This window comes from Hylobates moloch, unplaced genomic scaffold (assembly GCF_009828535.3).
Source record: "Hylobates moloch isolate HMO894 unplaced genomic scaffold, HMol_V3 SCAFFOLD_14, whole genome shotgun sequence".
NCBI lineage: Eukaryota > Metazoa > Chordata > Mammalia > Primates > Hylobatidae > Hylobates > Hylobates moloch.
The window spans coordinates 45,352,717-45,370,128 of NW_026652289.1; the positions used below are offsets into that span (position 1 = coordinate 45,352,717).

General features: G+C 47.4%; 1 protein-coding gene across 2 annotated transcripts in view; it reads right to left on the minus strand.

The window, feature by feature from the left end:
- Positions 1-8,518: 8,518 nt before the first annotated feature.
- The window catches only part of HOMER2 (homer scaffold protein 2), a 100,235-nt gene continuing 91,341 nt past the window's right edge, over positions 8,519-17,412 (minus strand). For both annotated transcript variants that reach the window (XM_032176104.2, XM_058427334.1), the window contains exons 6-9: positions 14,120-14,276; positions 11,613-11,723; positions 10,621-10,701; positions 8,519-9,435 (exon numbers count right to left, since the gene is read on the minus strand). In XM_032176104.2, coding sequence (XP_032031995.1) covers positions 9,247-9,435; positions 10,621-10,701; positions 11,613-11,723; positions 14,120-14,276 — 538 coding nt within the window. In that variant the 3' untranslated portion in view covers positions 8,519-9,246. The remainder of the gene's footprint in view (positions 9,436-10,620; positions 10,702-11,612; positions 11,724-14,119; positions 14,277-17,412) is intronic.

A 17,412-nucleotide genomic window follows, 5' to 3' on the forward strand; every position in this document is an offset into this window, starting at 1 on the left:
TTTTTTTTTTTTTTTTTTTTTTTGAGAAAGGGTCTTGCTCTGTGTCCCAGGCATGCTCCTGGCTCACTGCAGCTTCGGCCTCCAGGGCTCAAGTGATCCTACTGCTTCAGCCTCCTGAGTAGCTGGGACTACAGGCGCACACCACCATGCCTAGCTAATTTTTGGTAGAGACTATGTTGCCCAGGCTGATTGTGAACTCCTGGGCTCAAGCGATCCTCCTGCCTCAGCCTCCCGAAGTGCTGGGATGTATAGGCATGAGCCACTGTGCTTAGCCAGGAAAATTTAAATTGCCAAAAACTTACAGAATAGAAATAAAGTTTGAAGAAAATAATGAGCATGAAAAAAATGGAAAAAAAACAAAAAAACAAAAAACCATATTTCCTAAAAAGGCACTAGATTTGGACAGTTTCATACATGTTATAAAAACTTCAAAGAGCAAAAAATTCTAAATGTTTAAATGTTTCCAGGGCATAGAAAAACAGAGCTTCCCATGTTCTTTTTAATTTTTTTAAGAAGCTAACAAACACCAATAACTGACAAAGAAAGCAGAAAAAAAAATACACAACTATTCATCTTATTTAGGTATGAAAAATTCCATAATAAAATGAGAAAACCAAATCCAAAAGAATTTCACAATTTAAAGCTCTTATTTTTATTATACAAGTAATACACGATCTTTGTAGAAAAATTAGAAAGTACAGGTAAGAAACACAAAAATCTACTGTGGACCAACCAATCATAAATAACCACTGTTAACATTGAAAGGAGATGTATATTAAAAGAACAATATACTATGACTACATCAGATTTTTGTAGAAATGCAGAGATGTCTTAACATTAGCAAATCTATTAAAATGATTCATCTAAAGTCATAATAGAGAAAAGCCAGTTGATCATCTTGACAGATGTGGAAAAAAGCCATTTAATAAAACCCCAACATCCATTACTGATAATATTTTCATCAAACTAGAAATAGAGGGCATAAGCTTAATGTATAATTGAAATATTAAGATTATTTTACACTAAGAGTCAAATTTATAGTTTTGGAGAAACACTCTTCTAAGTAAAAAATATATATATATATATAAAATAATGTATAATATCAGCACAATTATGTAAGTGTATTTTAACATAGTTCTAAAAGTACCGGTCAATGTGATGAGTTGAGAAAGTGAAATAAGATTACAAATATGGGAATAAAATTATCAACCTACCCAGAACTATTACCCAACTGAAAAAGGCAAAAGAAATTAACAACAGCAAAACCTTTAGAATAATTCAGTAACTGGCTAGTTACAAAATAAATAACGAATCGCCAAGTTAAACTATTATACAACCACACACTACTCTCTTATGCAGAGGTAAGAATGAGGTAGATTGATGTGTACTGACATAGGAAGATCTATTACAAAGAGAAAAATGCTAACAGCAGAAGGGTTGTCTTTTATGGTCAAAGAGCTAAAACACACTTTAGGAAAAAATTGATGAATATCCATCAACTGTTGACTGTTTTTCTTGGGGGAAAGAGATTTTAATTATGGGGGACTTTAATTTTCTACATTATGTTTTTAAATAATGTTTACACTTAACATAAGTTTTATTTAATGTTTTAAGTCATAAAAGCGATAGATTTAATTTTCATTTTTTAAAGTGGTGGGAAAAGATCTCATTTACAATAGTAACCACACTAAAAAAATCACCTATACTAGAAAAGATAGGCTGAGAGACATAAAACATTATAAATTTACTGAAATGAAAGGTTAAATATTATAAAGATGTTAGTCCTCTTGTGTAAAATATGTAAATTTTACTCAATCCAATTTCTAATTTTTCTAAATGTTACAAAATTATCTCAAATTTCTTTTGGAAGGTTGTTTTTTTTTTTTTTTTGAGACAGAGTCTCACTCCGTCGCCCAGGCTGGAGTGCAGTGGTGCTATCTCAGCTCACTGCAACCTCCGCCTCCTGGGTTCACTGCCTCAGCCTCCCAAGTAGCTGAGATTACAGGTGCCCATCACCACAGCCAACTAATTTTTTTTTTTTTTTTTTTGGTATTTTTAGTAGAGACGGGGTTTCGCCATGTTGTCCAGGCTGGTCTCGAACTCCTGACCTCAGGTGATCCATCCACCTTGGCCTCCCAAAGTACTGGGATTACGGGCGTGAGCCACTGTGCCCGGCATGCACAATATACTAGGCAAGTTTTTAAAAAGTTTAATGGAGATGTTTAGTCCAAAACTATGGCGATCCAAACAATGTGGTACCAGTGCTAGAATGTGCAGGAAGATAACAACCCATAATAAAGAGTTCATAGCACACTCGAGGCCAGGGTGCTTATCCTGGCACCCAACAGAAGGGCTAGGTGTATGGTAAAAATGGGATTTCATATAGAATACAGAAAGGATAGACTTCCCAATAAACAGTGTTGGGGTAATTTAAAAAATACATTCCAGATAGATCAGAGGTTTTTAAAATTTTTTTAGAGACAGGGTCTTGCTCTGTTCCCCAGGCTGGAGTGCGCCGGTGCCATCAAAGCTCACTGTAACCTCAAATGCCTGGACTCAAGTGATCCTCCCACCTTGGCGACCCAAAGTATTGAGATTACAGGCATGAGTCACCACGCCCAGCCAGATCAGAGATTCAACTGTTTAGAAAGAAATAATAAAAGTACAAGAATAAGACAGTGGTGAATATTTATACAACCTTGCAATCAGAATTGGAAAGACCTCGCCGGGCTTGGTGGCTCACACCTGCAATCCCAGCACTTTGGGAGGCCGAGGTGTGTGGATTGCCTGAGCTCAAGTTCGAGACCAGCCTAGGCAACATGGCGAAACCCATCTCTACTAAAAATACAAAAAGTTACCTGGGCATGGTGACATGCACTTGTAGTCCCAGCTACTTGGGAGGCTGAGACACGAGAATTGCTTGAACCCGGGAGGCGCAGGTTGCAGTGAGCCGAGATCACGCCACAGCACTCCAGCCTGGGGGCCAGGTTGGACCCCGTCTCAAAAAAAAAAAAAAAAAAAAAGAATTGGAAAGACCTGCCTAAGCATGACAGCGTGGGTAGCAACCATTTAAAAAAAAAAAAAAGTAACAGATAAACTTGACTAAAAGGTGTTTTTTTAATGTCTAAACATTTTTAAAAAGCCATACATGCAACTTAAAATTTTGTTTTACAATGTTTATGAAACAAACCTCTTAGAAATCAATGATACTGCTGAACACCTTAAAGGGTTACATTTTAACCCAAAAAAATGTTTTTTAGCTCTCTGTTCCCAGGGTAACTCCAGTGTTAAAGAGGAAGCAGTACACACTCACACACTGTGGGAGTATAATTGGGGCTGTCTTTCTGGAAGGCAATTTGAGGCAATACATATTAAAAGTCCTAAAAATGTGCATACTTTTTTATTGTTGCAACAGGGTATGTTATGCTGCAGTTAACCAATTAACCCTGAAATCCCAGTGGTTAACACCTAAGGTTTATTTTTTTTATTCATGCTACATGTCCATGCAGGATGGCAGGTTAGGGTAACATGAAGGGAGAAGGGGGCTGTTCCACATAGTCACTCAGGGATCCAGGCTTGACAGAGGCTCTGTCCCTGGGACATCAGCATTTGCTGAGGGAAGGGAAGACAGACACTGCGGAACTACTCATGGGCATTTCAGTCTCTGCCTGGAGCTTCATATGTCACCTCTGCTCACATTTCATTGGCCAGAATTAGTCACAGGACCCTGAATAGAGTACAAGGGGGATGGAGGGTGAAGTCCTGTATGCCTCAGAAGGAAAGGAGCCACAGATAGGGAGGCACGTACTTTTGAGCCAGTAATAACTTCAGAAAATTACCCTAAGTCAATATTCTGAAAAGTTCGCAAGGATGTTAGAAGAACTTATGTCCTTGACTACAACAGTAAAAAAATTGGAAACAACCTAAGTATCCAAGGTACAACCTACATAGAGGTTAAAAATAATGTAATTACATATTTACTGATATAGAAATCTATTCACAATATAGCGTTAAAAGGGATAAAAGTTATAAAACAGTATGTATAATATGATTATATTTCATGGAAAAAGTAATAAAACACACACAGATGCATAGAAAAAAAGTCTGAAAAGATAAAAACCAAAATGTTAACAGTGGTTATAATTAGATGGTGTAATAACAGGTGATTGGTTTTTTTCCCACTCATCTGGAATTTCTTTAAAAAAAAGTATTATTTATGTACCAAAAAAGCATTTAAAAAGGGAAACAAAAAAACAGTACTCTTGGGAGAGTTCACTTATCCACTCCACTCTTCTCATTAAACTCTTATATTTGACGCAAGGAATGTCTTCTTGCCTGTCACATCATAAGACGCTGCTCTCACAACTGATGTAAAGTTGGGACTTCCTATTAAAAGCAGTACAAGAGGGTAAAAACAATAGCACAGCCCCACAACTGTGAATCATCAGTCCTGCCCATCACTCGCCAAAACATACACCACTTGGGACTCTGCCATGGTTTGTGGGCTCCTGCCAGGTGCCCTGGGGGTCTCTGGGGCCCAGAGACCCTTTGCCGCAAGACTCTGCACTGTCAAAGAGAGTAGGGCACTGTACAATTCCACTTCAAACAAAAGATCCACAAACTCTTCTTCCGGTAAATGGATTCCAGAACATAGAACATCACCACCAGAAATAGAAAATAAAGTCTCCTCTTAGGTATACATATTTTTCATTAAAAACTCTTCCTTAGTGTTTCTCCCACTTCCCCTTTTGCCGTTTCTTCACAAACACACACATACACATGCGTGCGCACACACACAGTCCTAAGTTCACTAGAACATTTCATCCAGCTCAAAATTCTTACCAAAGCCACCTTCCTGCCTGGGTAGTGTTTAAAGCCAAACTAGAAAACCCATATTCTTGAGATCGGTACATGGAAGAGGCATGTAAGTAACACACATTTCTAGACTAGACAGGAGTCCCTCTCCATGCCGAAACCCCCATCATCTCCAGAATATATACTGTTTCTTTGGGGAAGCCATGTACTCAGAAGTTAGGGTCCTTTGAAGGCATGCATATCATTTAAAAATATACATGGACATTGATCTTGCAAGCTTCTAGCTTGCAAGTGCTTCAAAATCTAGTGATGTCTCAAGGCAATGAATGAATTTAGCTTCTAGAAGGATGAATGGAACAAACAATCCACTTCTGGATATTAGCAAAGACCAGTGGCTGGCTCCCTCTTTTGAGTGCCTGTGCTAAGTCACATCACGTCTGCCTTCTTCCCAAAGGTGCACCTGGCCACACGTGAGGTCCCACCATAAGGTCCCCAGCACGTCCTGTGGTTGGCTCTCATCCAAAATTGTCCCTGGTTTCTACAGAGAAGGAGACTTTTCTAAAGAAAAAGAGCCCTGTTAAAATAGGCAGATCATGATGTTTCTGGGAGGCATATTCACTGTCTTATGTTCCACCCTTTTCTTGATGTTTTGCATCAAATGTAGTCCACAGCAGGCAGGCACCTGTCCACCACCATGAAGGCTGTGCTCATGGGGCCTGCAGGCTGGAGACCAACTGCCCTCTGTGCACAGTCTTCCTGGGTGTTGATCAGGTCCCATTCAAGCTGCTCCCACCACTTAGCAAGGCTGCTCCCTCCCCAGAAAGCCAGAAAGGAGTGCATCTCCAGGAAGGGGCGGGCAGTGGACAGGCCATCCCTAGCCAGAACTCTGTTTCCATTCCTGAGATCTTAGGGCCTCCCACTTGTTTTGAACATACTGCTCTGCCTCCACTAAAGCCATCAATAAAGAACTCAGGGTGTGTTTGTTTTCCATAGAACTGGCCTCACAGGCAGAGGCATCATTTTCACCAACTTTCTTGGAAAGGTTCCTGCCAAACCAGAATCATTCCAAAGTGGAACTTACCGTTTATAACGAACATTCCTAAATGTCATTCGGATTCACATCTTTGTAAACTGTCCTTTGCTGTGGACACATATTAAAATAATATAATTGTAATATGCTTTTATCAGGATATAAGAGAATTATTTTCTCTTGGCACCCACAGGTCACCAAAGGGACTAGAGTGGCATGGCTCAAAAGATACTGCCTCAAGGTCCAGGAGACCTGGATGCAGAGTCCACGCTGCTGGTCACTGCTGGGTGACCCTGGGCATGTCACTTTCTCTGTCTCTACTTCCCATCTGTAAAATGCAGGTGACAGTCTCTGCCTTGTTCTCTCACCCAATTAAAGTCTAATGTGATGGCAGGCAGGAGAAATGAAACTGAGGGGCCACACAAGTTCGAGGTCTTGTGTGGATACTGGTTCTCTTTCCCTCCAAGGCCTGACCACACTGTCCCAACCTGTTGCTCTGGTGGTTTTACGTTCCCCGGGCGGCATTAGGAAGGCTTCCTTGCCACTCCCAACTTTAAAATGCATCCAGCTGGGGGTCTTGACTGGAATGAAAGGTTATTTTTAAAGATCCTCTTGGTTAAAGGGTTCCAAGTTTTAGTTGATCTCTTTTAGACACCAGGTTTCATGGAGGCAGAAGGAAAGCTTATCAAGGTATAGCAGCCAGTCTTGGAAACACCAAAATCAGGAGACCTCGTTTGCAAACTGAAAATGCAGTCCTGGCCCTGCAGCTTCCAGGCAGCACAAGCGGCTGCGATGCTCACGAGTGAATGGCTTACGTTCTGCCTGAGTCTGGCATAAGGTTATGACAACAGTACTGAGACTGGGCTGGATGTCAAAATAAACGAGGGCATGTCACACCAGCTCAAGGGAACACCGTCCAGGTTGCTCCAGGGCCATTATTTTAAAAGCAAGTCAATGAAAAGACACTAAGATGTTCAGAGAAAAGCAGAAGGAATGGAAAGTTCAGTGCTTTTATAAAAGCTGTTGTGCTTTCATGGCCAAGCCCAACCTACCTTTCCCTTTAAGGGAGTCCCTACTACTCTTAGCTCCGGGCCACAGCAGCTGTAGAGCTGGACACACAGCAGGAGGAATCCAAGTTCCTCACCTGCTGCCCACAGGATGCTCACCACACTGTTCAGTGGTTGGTGAGCTGGGATCATGGGTCTCGACTGCACAGCAGCCCACTGTGGAAATGGCTCTTCCAACATTTTCTACACCTCCACTTCTGGGGTTTTCTAAAGTCACTGCTATCAGAATGCACAAGTGGCTTTAGTAACTATTCTATGCATATGTCACCTGAGCATTCTCTTGTCAGTCAAGAGGGCTCTTTCTAGATTCATAAGTCACCTGATAGAGGCAGAGGTCATCTGAAGACCCAAGTGGAAGGTGTTTGGAACCCAGTGTCTGCTGCTCCCAGGCAGCCACACACCCAGCCTGCTGCTGGGCAGACCAGACTGGCTTGAGAATCCCCTTATCCTGCTGCTGGGCCACGGGCTGACTCATAGCCAGCTCGGCTCTCTGATCTCCTGGTGCAGCCAGTAGGGAGCTGCTACCAACTGTCCTGAGAGCCATCGGGAGCTCTGGGAAAAGGGCAGGGCCAGCAGCAGACTAGCCCGAATCACAAAGATGGCTGGCCACGCTTTCCACCTCCTGTCTGCCAAGAGCCCTGTGTACTCAACCAAAGCCCCCACTCACCCTGCGGGAGCTCCTCTAAAAGTGCCTTGGTGCTCCAGATCCCCAGCCTTCCCTTCTATCCACATCCCAAACAAGACTCCCCAACTCAGAGAGGTGTTTCCGTGAGGGGAAGGGAAGGAGAGCAGGAGGACTCATGTGTTCACCCTGGGGCCCAGGACACCTGCGTGCAGACCCCATCTCCCTCCTTCCTTGGTTTGTTTGCTCATTAATCCAAATTCAGCAGGGAGAAACTCTAACCGTGTCCATGGGAGAAGGTTTCTAGAAGGAGTAGTCCTCTTAGGTGGTTCTCAAAGGGGTAAGGGGGCACCAAAGCCTCCCCCTTGCTCAAGGCATTTAGAGATGTGTGGGGCCAGGGATTCAAGACATATTGCCACACACGGGCAATCTGCCAGGGCAGGATGCCAACAGCACCCACAGGCCCGCTGGCCCCACTGAGCAGCTCTGTGAGAGAGGAGAGGTTTATGGCTGCAGTCCCTTCCCTAGGAGAAACTGAGAAAAGCAGGAGGCAGAGCTGGGTGGAACACATCTGTCATGAGGGCCAAGGCTTGTCGGCTGAGCCGCTCTCTCCTCCCCACCCCGAAATGCCTGCGATTTCTTCCCAGTTGTCCAGACCCACAAAATAATCCTACCCTAGGTCCCAAGCCCTGGCCAGCCCCTATACCTGGAATCCCTGGGTCACCATTCCTAGGGGAGAAGGTGATTCAAGGGTCTGGAGAGCCCCAGGGGCAGAGCATCACGGATGGGCTCCAGGGGCCTGAGACCAGCTCCTGCTACTTCCCCTTCTCCCTCCCTGCCCCAGGGCCACCCGAGCCCCAGCTTGGGTTTGACCGGACAGTGGCATTCATGTCTGATAACTACCCAGCACAGCAAAGATGGTGCATCATTCGATAGGGTCCCAGCTCTGCTGTGGGATTTGATTAAAACACTAAATTCTGTGTACACATTTAATTGAACAAATATTTATTAAGCACCTACTTTGTGCCAGACATTGTGCTAGGCACCCTCACTGTGTGCTGTTCCCACAGCACAATCATCTGCTCAGAAATTAAAACCAAGAAAAGGAACACTGTTGCAACCATACAAACTGGGGGGCAGGGGGGCAGTATCGTGGATGCAGGCAACTCCCGGGCCAGAAAATGCACCCACCAGAAGCTTGTTTTCCATCTCTCAGTAAGTTTCCACTAAACAGTTGTTTTAAAGCCTCTCAATGTTGACAGAGAGGAATGTTGTTCTCTCTGTGCCCCCCGGGGCTGGTGCCTGGTGGACATTCAAATACTCTGAATGTTATTTGATAAAAGGAGCCTGATGGCTTGGTGTAAAGAATATCAATATTTGGATTAGAAAATGCGTGTTTTCAGTTCATATGGTTGCAACAGCCCTTATGAAAGATATAAACATCCCTGCCCTGACTGCATAAATGTTGAAGGTAGACCTAGTTCTGGATTCCTGAGTCAGAATCTTCCAGTTGTCCACAACCTCACAAGGCCAGAGAAGCGAGAGGAGATTTCTATTCTGGAAAGGTGTGAGTGGACGGCACAACTGGTTTGGAAACACGACAAACTGCGCCTGCGTTTACAGAAGCAATGCACACAGAAGAATGTCCTAGAGCTATCTGGTCTCGCACACACGCTTGGGACTCACGGGCAGGGCCTGGGCCTCAGCCAGCCCTAGTTATCGGTGCCCAGCTTGGAGAGGCCTCGGCGGAAGTCATGCAGGTCGTCAATCTTCCCGTCCAGCACCTCCAGGAAGCTCTTCAACTCCACCTTCAGGTGGCGCTGTCGGTATTTGCTCTCCTCTATGTCTGTCTTTAAGGAACGCACTTTGTCTTCCAGGTTTTGATTGTCTCTCTCTGCCGCCTGGCAAAGCAAAAGGGAGAAGGGTCTGGAAAACTGAGTGACGAGAGTCATCCTTCAAAACCTGCTACAGCTGAACCAACCATTCTCCATCCAACCTGAGGGCCTCGGCCAGGGCTTAAGCTGCCTAGAGACATGCTACCCCAGCACAGAAGCCTGTGACAAGACATCAGAAGGGAAGCAGCAGGCACTTCAGTGACCTCCTGCTTTCCTGCCTGCTCTCGCACAGAGGGACCAACACCCGGCCTGAAAACCCAAGACCCAACAAAGCAGGCAGAACGCAGAGTCCTGCCTGAGGGAGACCTCACACGGGGCCCAGCACGGAAAGTCTGAAATCCCCGTCTGCGTGGCTAGCAGAGATCACATTTCAGTTCCATCCTAAGAGACAGAACAGATGGGAGAGTGGCTCGTTCCCCTGGTCCCACAGAGAGGCGTGGCCTCCTCAGCCCCAGGCCAGCCTCTGGCCCTCGGAGAGGAAGGACTGGCCATGCCAATGACTCAGGGACAGCCAGTCTGTGCACCCTCTGATGCTGTTACCATGGAGATGTTCTGTGGCGCTGGGCCCCACAAGCCTACAGAGGCACATCTAGGTAAATCACAAGCAGGTTCCCAAAGACAGGACAGCTGTGAGTCCTTAAATGAGCCATAAGCCTTGAACTCTTCATATCAAATAAGAGCTTTATGTTGAGGGAATAAACGGAGACTTTTCTGAACATGTGCACAGGAACCAGTTACCAATTCCAGGGTCATGTAACTGCATGAAGCGCCGTGTGTGTATCAGAGGACCTGTAGGGAAGAGGCCCTCCAAGGTGGAGGAAGCCCTGAAAATCCTCATTTTAGTGATCAGAAATCTGAGGATACGGAGGAAGGCCTGCCGGCACTGGCAGGGGAGTGGCTGAGGTGGCCCCACACCCTGACCCTGGGCTCTCAGGCCACCCACCCTGCTCCTCACCCCCACCGGGGTTCTGCAAGGAAACAGTTGTCTACACTGTGGTGATGCACAGGAACCTTCATAGAACTGGAAAAACCAAAAGACAAACGCTGCTGAGTCTGCCCCGAGGGCAGGGGTGGATGCGGTGCCATCTGGCATGCAGTTAGTGTGAAAGTGATAGGAAGCAGGAAAATGAGTACCATGACATTTGTGCCTTCTCGTCTGAGCCAGGACGGCTGTGCCTCCCACCCACGTACCTCTAGCTTCTCAGAGACATATTCACACTCTGACATGAGCTGAGGTATGATTTCACTTTGTTTTCGGAGATCTTTCAGCTCCTACGTGAAAGAAATTTGAGACAGAACATGAAAGCAAGTCAGATAAAATATATTCTTGAAAATCACCAACGTGTGCACGCTCGCGGAAGTAGCTTTGGGAACCTGTCCTGTTTGCATAGACAGTGATAGTGACCACGCGAATACTTCATCTCAGGGAATTTCAAGGGCGAAGTGTGTCACACGCCTTGTCACACACACCACACATCACAAGGCAGATGTTTTTCCGATTTCTGTTTTACAAGTGGAGGAAGTGAGACCTAGAGAGTTTGGTAACATGCGCACGGCCTCCAACATGTGTGCACTTAACTGTCTGCCCCCTAGAAAATAAATGACTGTAGGCCAGGCATGGTGGCGGCGAGTGCAGGTGGCTGGCGCCGGCAGCTGGGCTGAGGTGTGGTGGGCACATGTGTGTGGTGCTCTCATGGCGTGTGTCTACAGTCCCAGCTACACAGGAGGCTGACGTGGGCGGAATGCTTCAGCCCAGTTCAAGACCAGCCTGGGCAACATAGTGAGACTCCATCTTAAATAAAATAAATACATTTTAAATTTTTTTTAAAAAGAAAATAAGTGGTTACATCATGGGTCTCTAGTGGCATTAATTTGGCAGCAAAACAGCAAAACTCAACTTCTGAGGACAGACGACAAACGCATCTCAGTGTCTTGTGAAATGTTGAACTCCCTTGTGGATCTGCACAACCAGCTATAGAATAGGGGTAACGGGGAGGCGGCAGAGGTCATGGGGAGGCCTTTGCTCCAGCCTGTCTGCACCTTGCTGTGGCTCCCAGCTCTCTCTCCATGCTGCTATCCAGGCAGCTGCCAGGGCCAGTCACAGGCCCCAAGACACCTGCTGTGTGCCACCCCGCAAGGCCAAGAGGACGCCAAGGGGCCCTGCTCGGAGCACCATTACTCACTGTCTCCTTTTCTCGGAGCTCTGCCTCCAGCTCCTCAATCCTCCTCTTCAGCTGCGTGTTCTTCTCCTTCTCTCTGTTGATCTCACTGCATTGTTCTTCCAGCTCATCAATCTTCAATATACACCACACAGGAAAGCAGGGATGCCAGCTTACGTTAGTCATTAAGCAAGAGATCACCACAGCTACGCTTCTATTTTCTTTTAAAATAAATCCTAAACTAATCCACTTACAAGTTTTTCTTTGTGGCTATGAACAAACCCCATGCAGCTCCATCATGGGGCTGCCTGCGCCGCTTGCATGGGACCTGCTTTGCACATGATGCCTTACAGAGGCATCTTACCAGCAGAGCCAAATAAGTAATAAAGCCTGCCTTCAAGATGCTCTGGGCTTCTGGTTTCCTCTCATGGCCGTGAAGAATAGATACAGATTTGCTTTAAGGACCCATCACAAGCAACGGCCAAGCGTTCCCTGAATTGACCTGCTTTTCCCCAGAATAATTGTTACACCACTGTAATCATGTCCTGCATTATTCTGTTTCATCTCAATGGTTTAAGCCAGCAGGGTAGAAAATCAAGCAACCTCATGGTACAGTGGCTGCTGAAAAGGGAAGCAATGACATTTCGAACATTATAAATCAAGGTGACCTTCCCCTGGGGATGCACGTGGAAGGGGCCTGGCCTGTGGGCCTCTTCCCCAAGGCTGAATGGCAAATCCCTACATCGCATATTTCCCTCCTTCCCAAGGCTGACCCCACAAAACAGTTACCTGTGTGGAACAGGGGTGCAAGGGCCTGGTACTCTCACACTGCCATTGAATGCTGGGGGCCAAAACGTGTGTGCAGAGTGGACAGCAGGCGTGGACCCCACATGCAATACAAAAGCACTGTAGTGATGAAGTCCCCCAGAACAGGCAGGAGCAGTCCTTCATATGAAGGGCACCGAGGACACTTCCCAGAGGCAGCCTGCACCAAGCCTTGGGGTCCGAACTCCCAGCCCCTGCTGCTGCTGGAAACCACACCAACTTCCGCCTCCAACCCTGGGAGGCAAGCTTGTGACATGTCGACCCAGGGAGGTCGACACGCCTCCAAGGGAGCGAGTTGTGCATGATGCTCTTCCTCCACTCCCCCCGCACTGCTGCTGGCTATCAGACTGAGACCAAAGTGAGAAACTCAGCTCTTTTCTTGAAAATGCAAGAAAGGGCAATCGATCCCTCTGGCAGGCAGATCTGCCAGGCCTCAGGTGGGAATGTGCAAAGTCAGCAACTGGCCTGGTGCCCAACCGTCAGCACTGAGATGAAAAAATGACACAAGACACTTTTATGTGGCATTAGCATGAAAGTAAGACAGTGTGACAGAGGGCTGGGATGCAGGGGCCCTCCAGGTTGGGCAGGGCAGGGCAGAAAAGGGGGTCAAGGGGGAGTGAACACCAATCTAAATGGGACCTGTCCCCCTAAAACCCTGCACTGACAGAGCATACTCCAAAGCCTATGTGTTTACAGTGGGAGGATTAACCACCATCAAAACAAGGTTAGCAGAGAAAACTCAAGACCTCAATGGGGGGTCTCTGGCCACCCCAAAAGCACCTTATGAACTAGAGTGTGACTAATGACAGGGAAGCTTACAGGTGCATTTTCAAACAAATCAAAATGCCAGGATGTCAAGGTCAGAGAGTAGAGGGCGTACAACAGGTCAGCACCTGTCTACCCTCCTCACACCTCAAGCACCGTAATTCTTTTCTCAACTCCAAATTTACATGTTTAGAAACAATAATGTGAATGGAAGCAGGACTTCCAAGCAGGCGCAGCTCACCATCTCCCAAGTCTGTTTCTCACCTACCCTCTGGGTCCCCTTCCTCCACGGAGGGTCACTGAACCACAGAAATGCTGAGGGAGGGCACTCTGCGAGAGACAGGGCTGACACCTCCAGTTTGTCTTCTCCTCAGTAAGAGGAATTATAAAACTTGGTTCAGAAAAGGTAACGAGTCTGGCCAGGTGCAATGGTTCACACCTGTAAATCCTGGCACTTTGGGAGGCTGAGGGGGGTGGATCACCTGAGGCCAGGAGTTTGAGACCAGCCTGGCCAACATGGTGAAACCCTGTCTCTACTAAAAATACAAAAATTAGCCAGGCACGGAGGCAGGCGCCTCTAATCCCAGCTACCTGGGAGACTGAGGCAAGAGAATCACTTGAACCTGGGAGACAGGAGGCTACAGTGAGCTGAGATCGCGCCACTGCACTCCAGCCTGGGTGACAGAGTGAGACTCCATCTCAAAAAAAAAAAGAAAGAAAATAAAACCAGAAAAGGTAATGGGTCAGTTATGTACGTGGTTAAATTCCTACTAAGAAAGGCAAGGAGGGGGAGGGACGTTCCCATGGGAGAGGCAGCAAGTCTTTCTCTGGCCATGGGGATAAGGGCAAAGTTGGGGGTGGAGAAAAAGGGTTGTGGGTGCCCCCATCTCCCACTGCCCACACCAGCTGGCCTCGGGGCTCACTGCACCCACCGCACCCACCTTGTTGCGGAGCCGGTCGTTCTCGTCGCGGCAGATGGAGAACTGCCTCTTCCACTGCTCCACACTGGCTGCCGACTCCTGCAGCGCTGTGGTCAGCCGGGCATTGCTCTCCCGAAGGGTCTGCAGCTCGATCTCCCATTTCTTCACGTTGGCTGCGCTGCAGGACGGGGATGGGCGGTGACAACAGGGTGGGTGCTGTCCCATCTGGCTGCGCCTCCGCCCGCCTGGGGAAGGGGACTCCGCCACCCCTCAGCACACCCCTGGGGGGGTCCACGCCCTCTCCCCACAGTGAGCTGGCAGGTGGGTCTGGCTGCCCTGATCCAGGGCCAGGAGGGACTGGCCCCTCTCTCTGGTGTGAACATGTCATCCTGTGGTCTATTTTCTTAAAGAATCACCTTAGAAGAGAACACAATTCTTGGGCCGGAAGCGGTGGCTCACGCCTGTAATCCTAACACTTTCGGAGGCCAAGGCGGGTGGCTCCCTAGGTCAAGAGATCGAGACCATCCTGGCCAACATGGTGAAAATCTGTCTCTACTAAAAATACAAAAAAATTAGCTGGGCATGGTGGCGGGCGCCTGTAGTCCCAGCTACTCAGGAGGCTGAGGCAGGAGAATCGCTTGAACCCGGTAGGTGGAGGTTGCAGTGAGCCGAGATCACGCCACTGCACTCCAGCCTGGCAACAGAGCGAGACTCCATCTCAAAAAAAAAAAAAAAAAAAGGAAAGAAAACAAAACACAATTCTTCATGAATGAAGAGACAAAGCAGCTAGGCATGAGGGCTGCAGGGCAGGCAAGGCCCACCCCCTCCTCCTTACTGGCTACCCTGCTCCCTCCTGAAAGGAGTTTCATGGTGGACCGGGTGACCTTCAAGAATCGTATGAAAGCCATGGACACCTCCAGGACGCTGGGTTTAAACAAGCAAGAAGCCAACAGCTTGGCTCAGGGCAATAATGGTCCCACTGTAACCTGTGCCTCCTCAGAGCCTTTGAAGGAATCCAGATCTGAGGGTCTGGGGCTTGGAGACAGGAGACAGTGACTGGGAATCAGTGCCCTGGGGGCACAACAGGGGTTCTGAAGGGAGCCCTGGCTGGCCCATATCCCCCCTGGGGTGTGAGGAGACCAGGTATCTGAGGGACACCTCTGCTGTCACCACAAAGGCCTCATGTTTCATCTGATTCTACGTGCTTGGTGAGGAGGATGTTTAAAACAAAACCAAACTGGAATCAGGTTCCCCTCATTGTTCTCTTCTGACCCTCCTTCAATGTCCTTGCTAGGGAGCCCACACATCTGTGGCGCTGAATGTGACTGGAGGTGACAGGGCAGAGCTGCACGTGACAAGCCCATGGGGAGGTTCTGCCTGGCTGAGAGTGCTCTTTCTAAAGGCTCTCCCTAATTTTTTAAGTAAATACAATGGGGTGTCCAAACAGATGTGTTATCTTTTATCCCACAACCTCGAGGACCTCGAGGACTTGGAAAATATGTACTTTCACTTTCAAACACCACTGACTGAAGAAATAATAAAATGTTCTTATCTGGTGAATTCTAGAGTTGATGACTGAGAGTTTAAACTAATTTAGGGAAATAGCTTCCTGCCCATTCTTGTAGTACCTCACTTGCTCATTAAACTCGGATTTGAAAACATTTATTTTTAGGGGTGAAACATTTTCACCCAGGCAGCCCACTGTGACTTAAACAACCAAAAATAACTCTCAGTTGGGTGTGGTGGCTCACACCTATAATCCCAGCACTTTGGGAGGCCAAGAAGGGAGGATAACTTGGTAAGCCCGGGAGTTTGAGACCAGCCTGGGCAATATAGCAAGACCTCATCTCTACAAAAATAAAAATAAAAATAAAAATCAGCCAGGTGTGGCAGCGTGCACCTGTAGTCCCAGCTACTTGGGAGGCTGAGGCAGGGGGATCACTTGTGCCCAGGAGTTCAAGGCTGTAGTAAGCTATGATCACACCACTGCACTACAGCTGGGGTCACAGAGACTCTGCCTCAAAAAATAAATAAATAAATAAATAAAGCTCTCACAGTTGCCTGATGAGTAAGAAAAGAGACTGGTCACAGTTCTGTCCTTTGAAGTACCTGACAAAGAGTCACAGTCCAGAGGCAGGTGGTTGGAGCTGAGGGTCACATGTGCTTTCTGGAATTCCTAGGTCAGATCACAGCTGGGACAGCTGAGCTGGAGAGGTGGGTGCCAACTCTGTGGCAGCTCTAGCTGTGGAAGGGAACAGGCTGCCTCTGGTAGGCTCCTGAAGACACTGTGAGTGCAGCCTTGAGTGGAACACGGGCCGACTGAGGTGATGGAAAGTTTACCAGCCATGTGACCTTGGGCAAGGAGTCACTTTGTCACTTGGAATTCAGTTTCCTCATCTGTAAAATGGGGGGAATTTCAAAATGACAGCTTCTCTTATGGACCGAATGCTTGAGACCTCCCTAAATTCATATGTTGAAACCCTACCCCTAATGTGATGGTCTTAGGAGGCTGGGGGTGGGGGGCGGTGGGTGTTGAGAGGTGACTAGGATTAGGTGAGGGCGTGAGGATGGAATCCTTATGAATGGGATCCAGGTCTTTACAAGAGTCCTCAGAGAGCTCACCTCCTCTCCCCACCTGTGAAGACACAGGGAGAAGACTGTGGTCTCTGAACCAGGAAGCAGGCCCTCACCAACACCAAATCTGCCAGTGCCTTAATCTTGGACTTTCTAGCCTCCAGAACTGTGAGAAATAAAGGTTTGTTGTTTAAGCCACCCAGTTCATGGTATTTTGTTATAGCAGCCTGAGCTAAAACAGCTTCTAAGATGATACAGCTTTTTTTTTTTTTTTTTTTGAGATGGAGTCTTGCTCTGTCGACCAGGCTGGAGTGCAGTGGCATGATCTTGGCTCACTGCAAGCTCCGCCTCCCGGGTTCAAGTGATTCTCCTGCCTCAGCCTTCTGAGTAGCTGGGATTACAGGCATGTAACACTGTGCCCGGCTAATTTTTATATTTTTAGTAGAGATGGGGTTTCACCATGTTGCCCAGGCTGGTCTCAAACTCCTGACCTCAAGTGATCCACCCACCTCAGCCTCCCAAAGCATTGGGATTATAGGCATGTACCACCACGCCCGGCCAATACAGATCTTAAATGGGCAACTCTGAGGAGAGGGGCTTCTTGGTCTCAGGGAGACTGGGGAAAGCCTGCTGAACCCCTACCCCTGGCCAGCAGAAAGCGCTGGGTGTGCTCATGGCACCGCCCTACACCACGAAGCCCAGCCCAGCCTGTGGGGAATGCTCCACATTCTCAAGATACA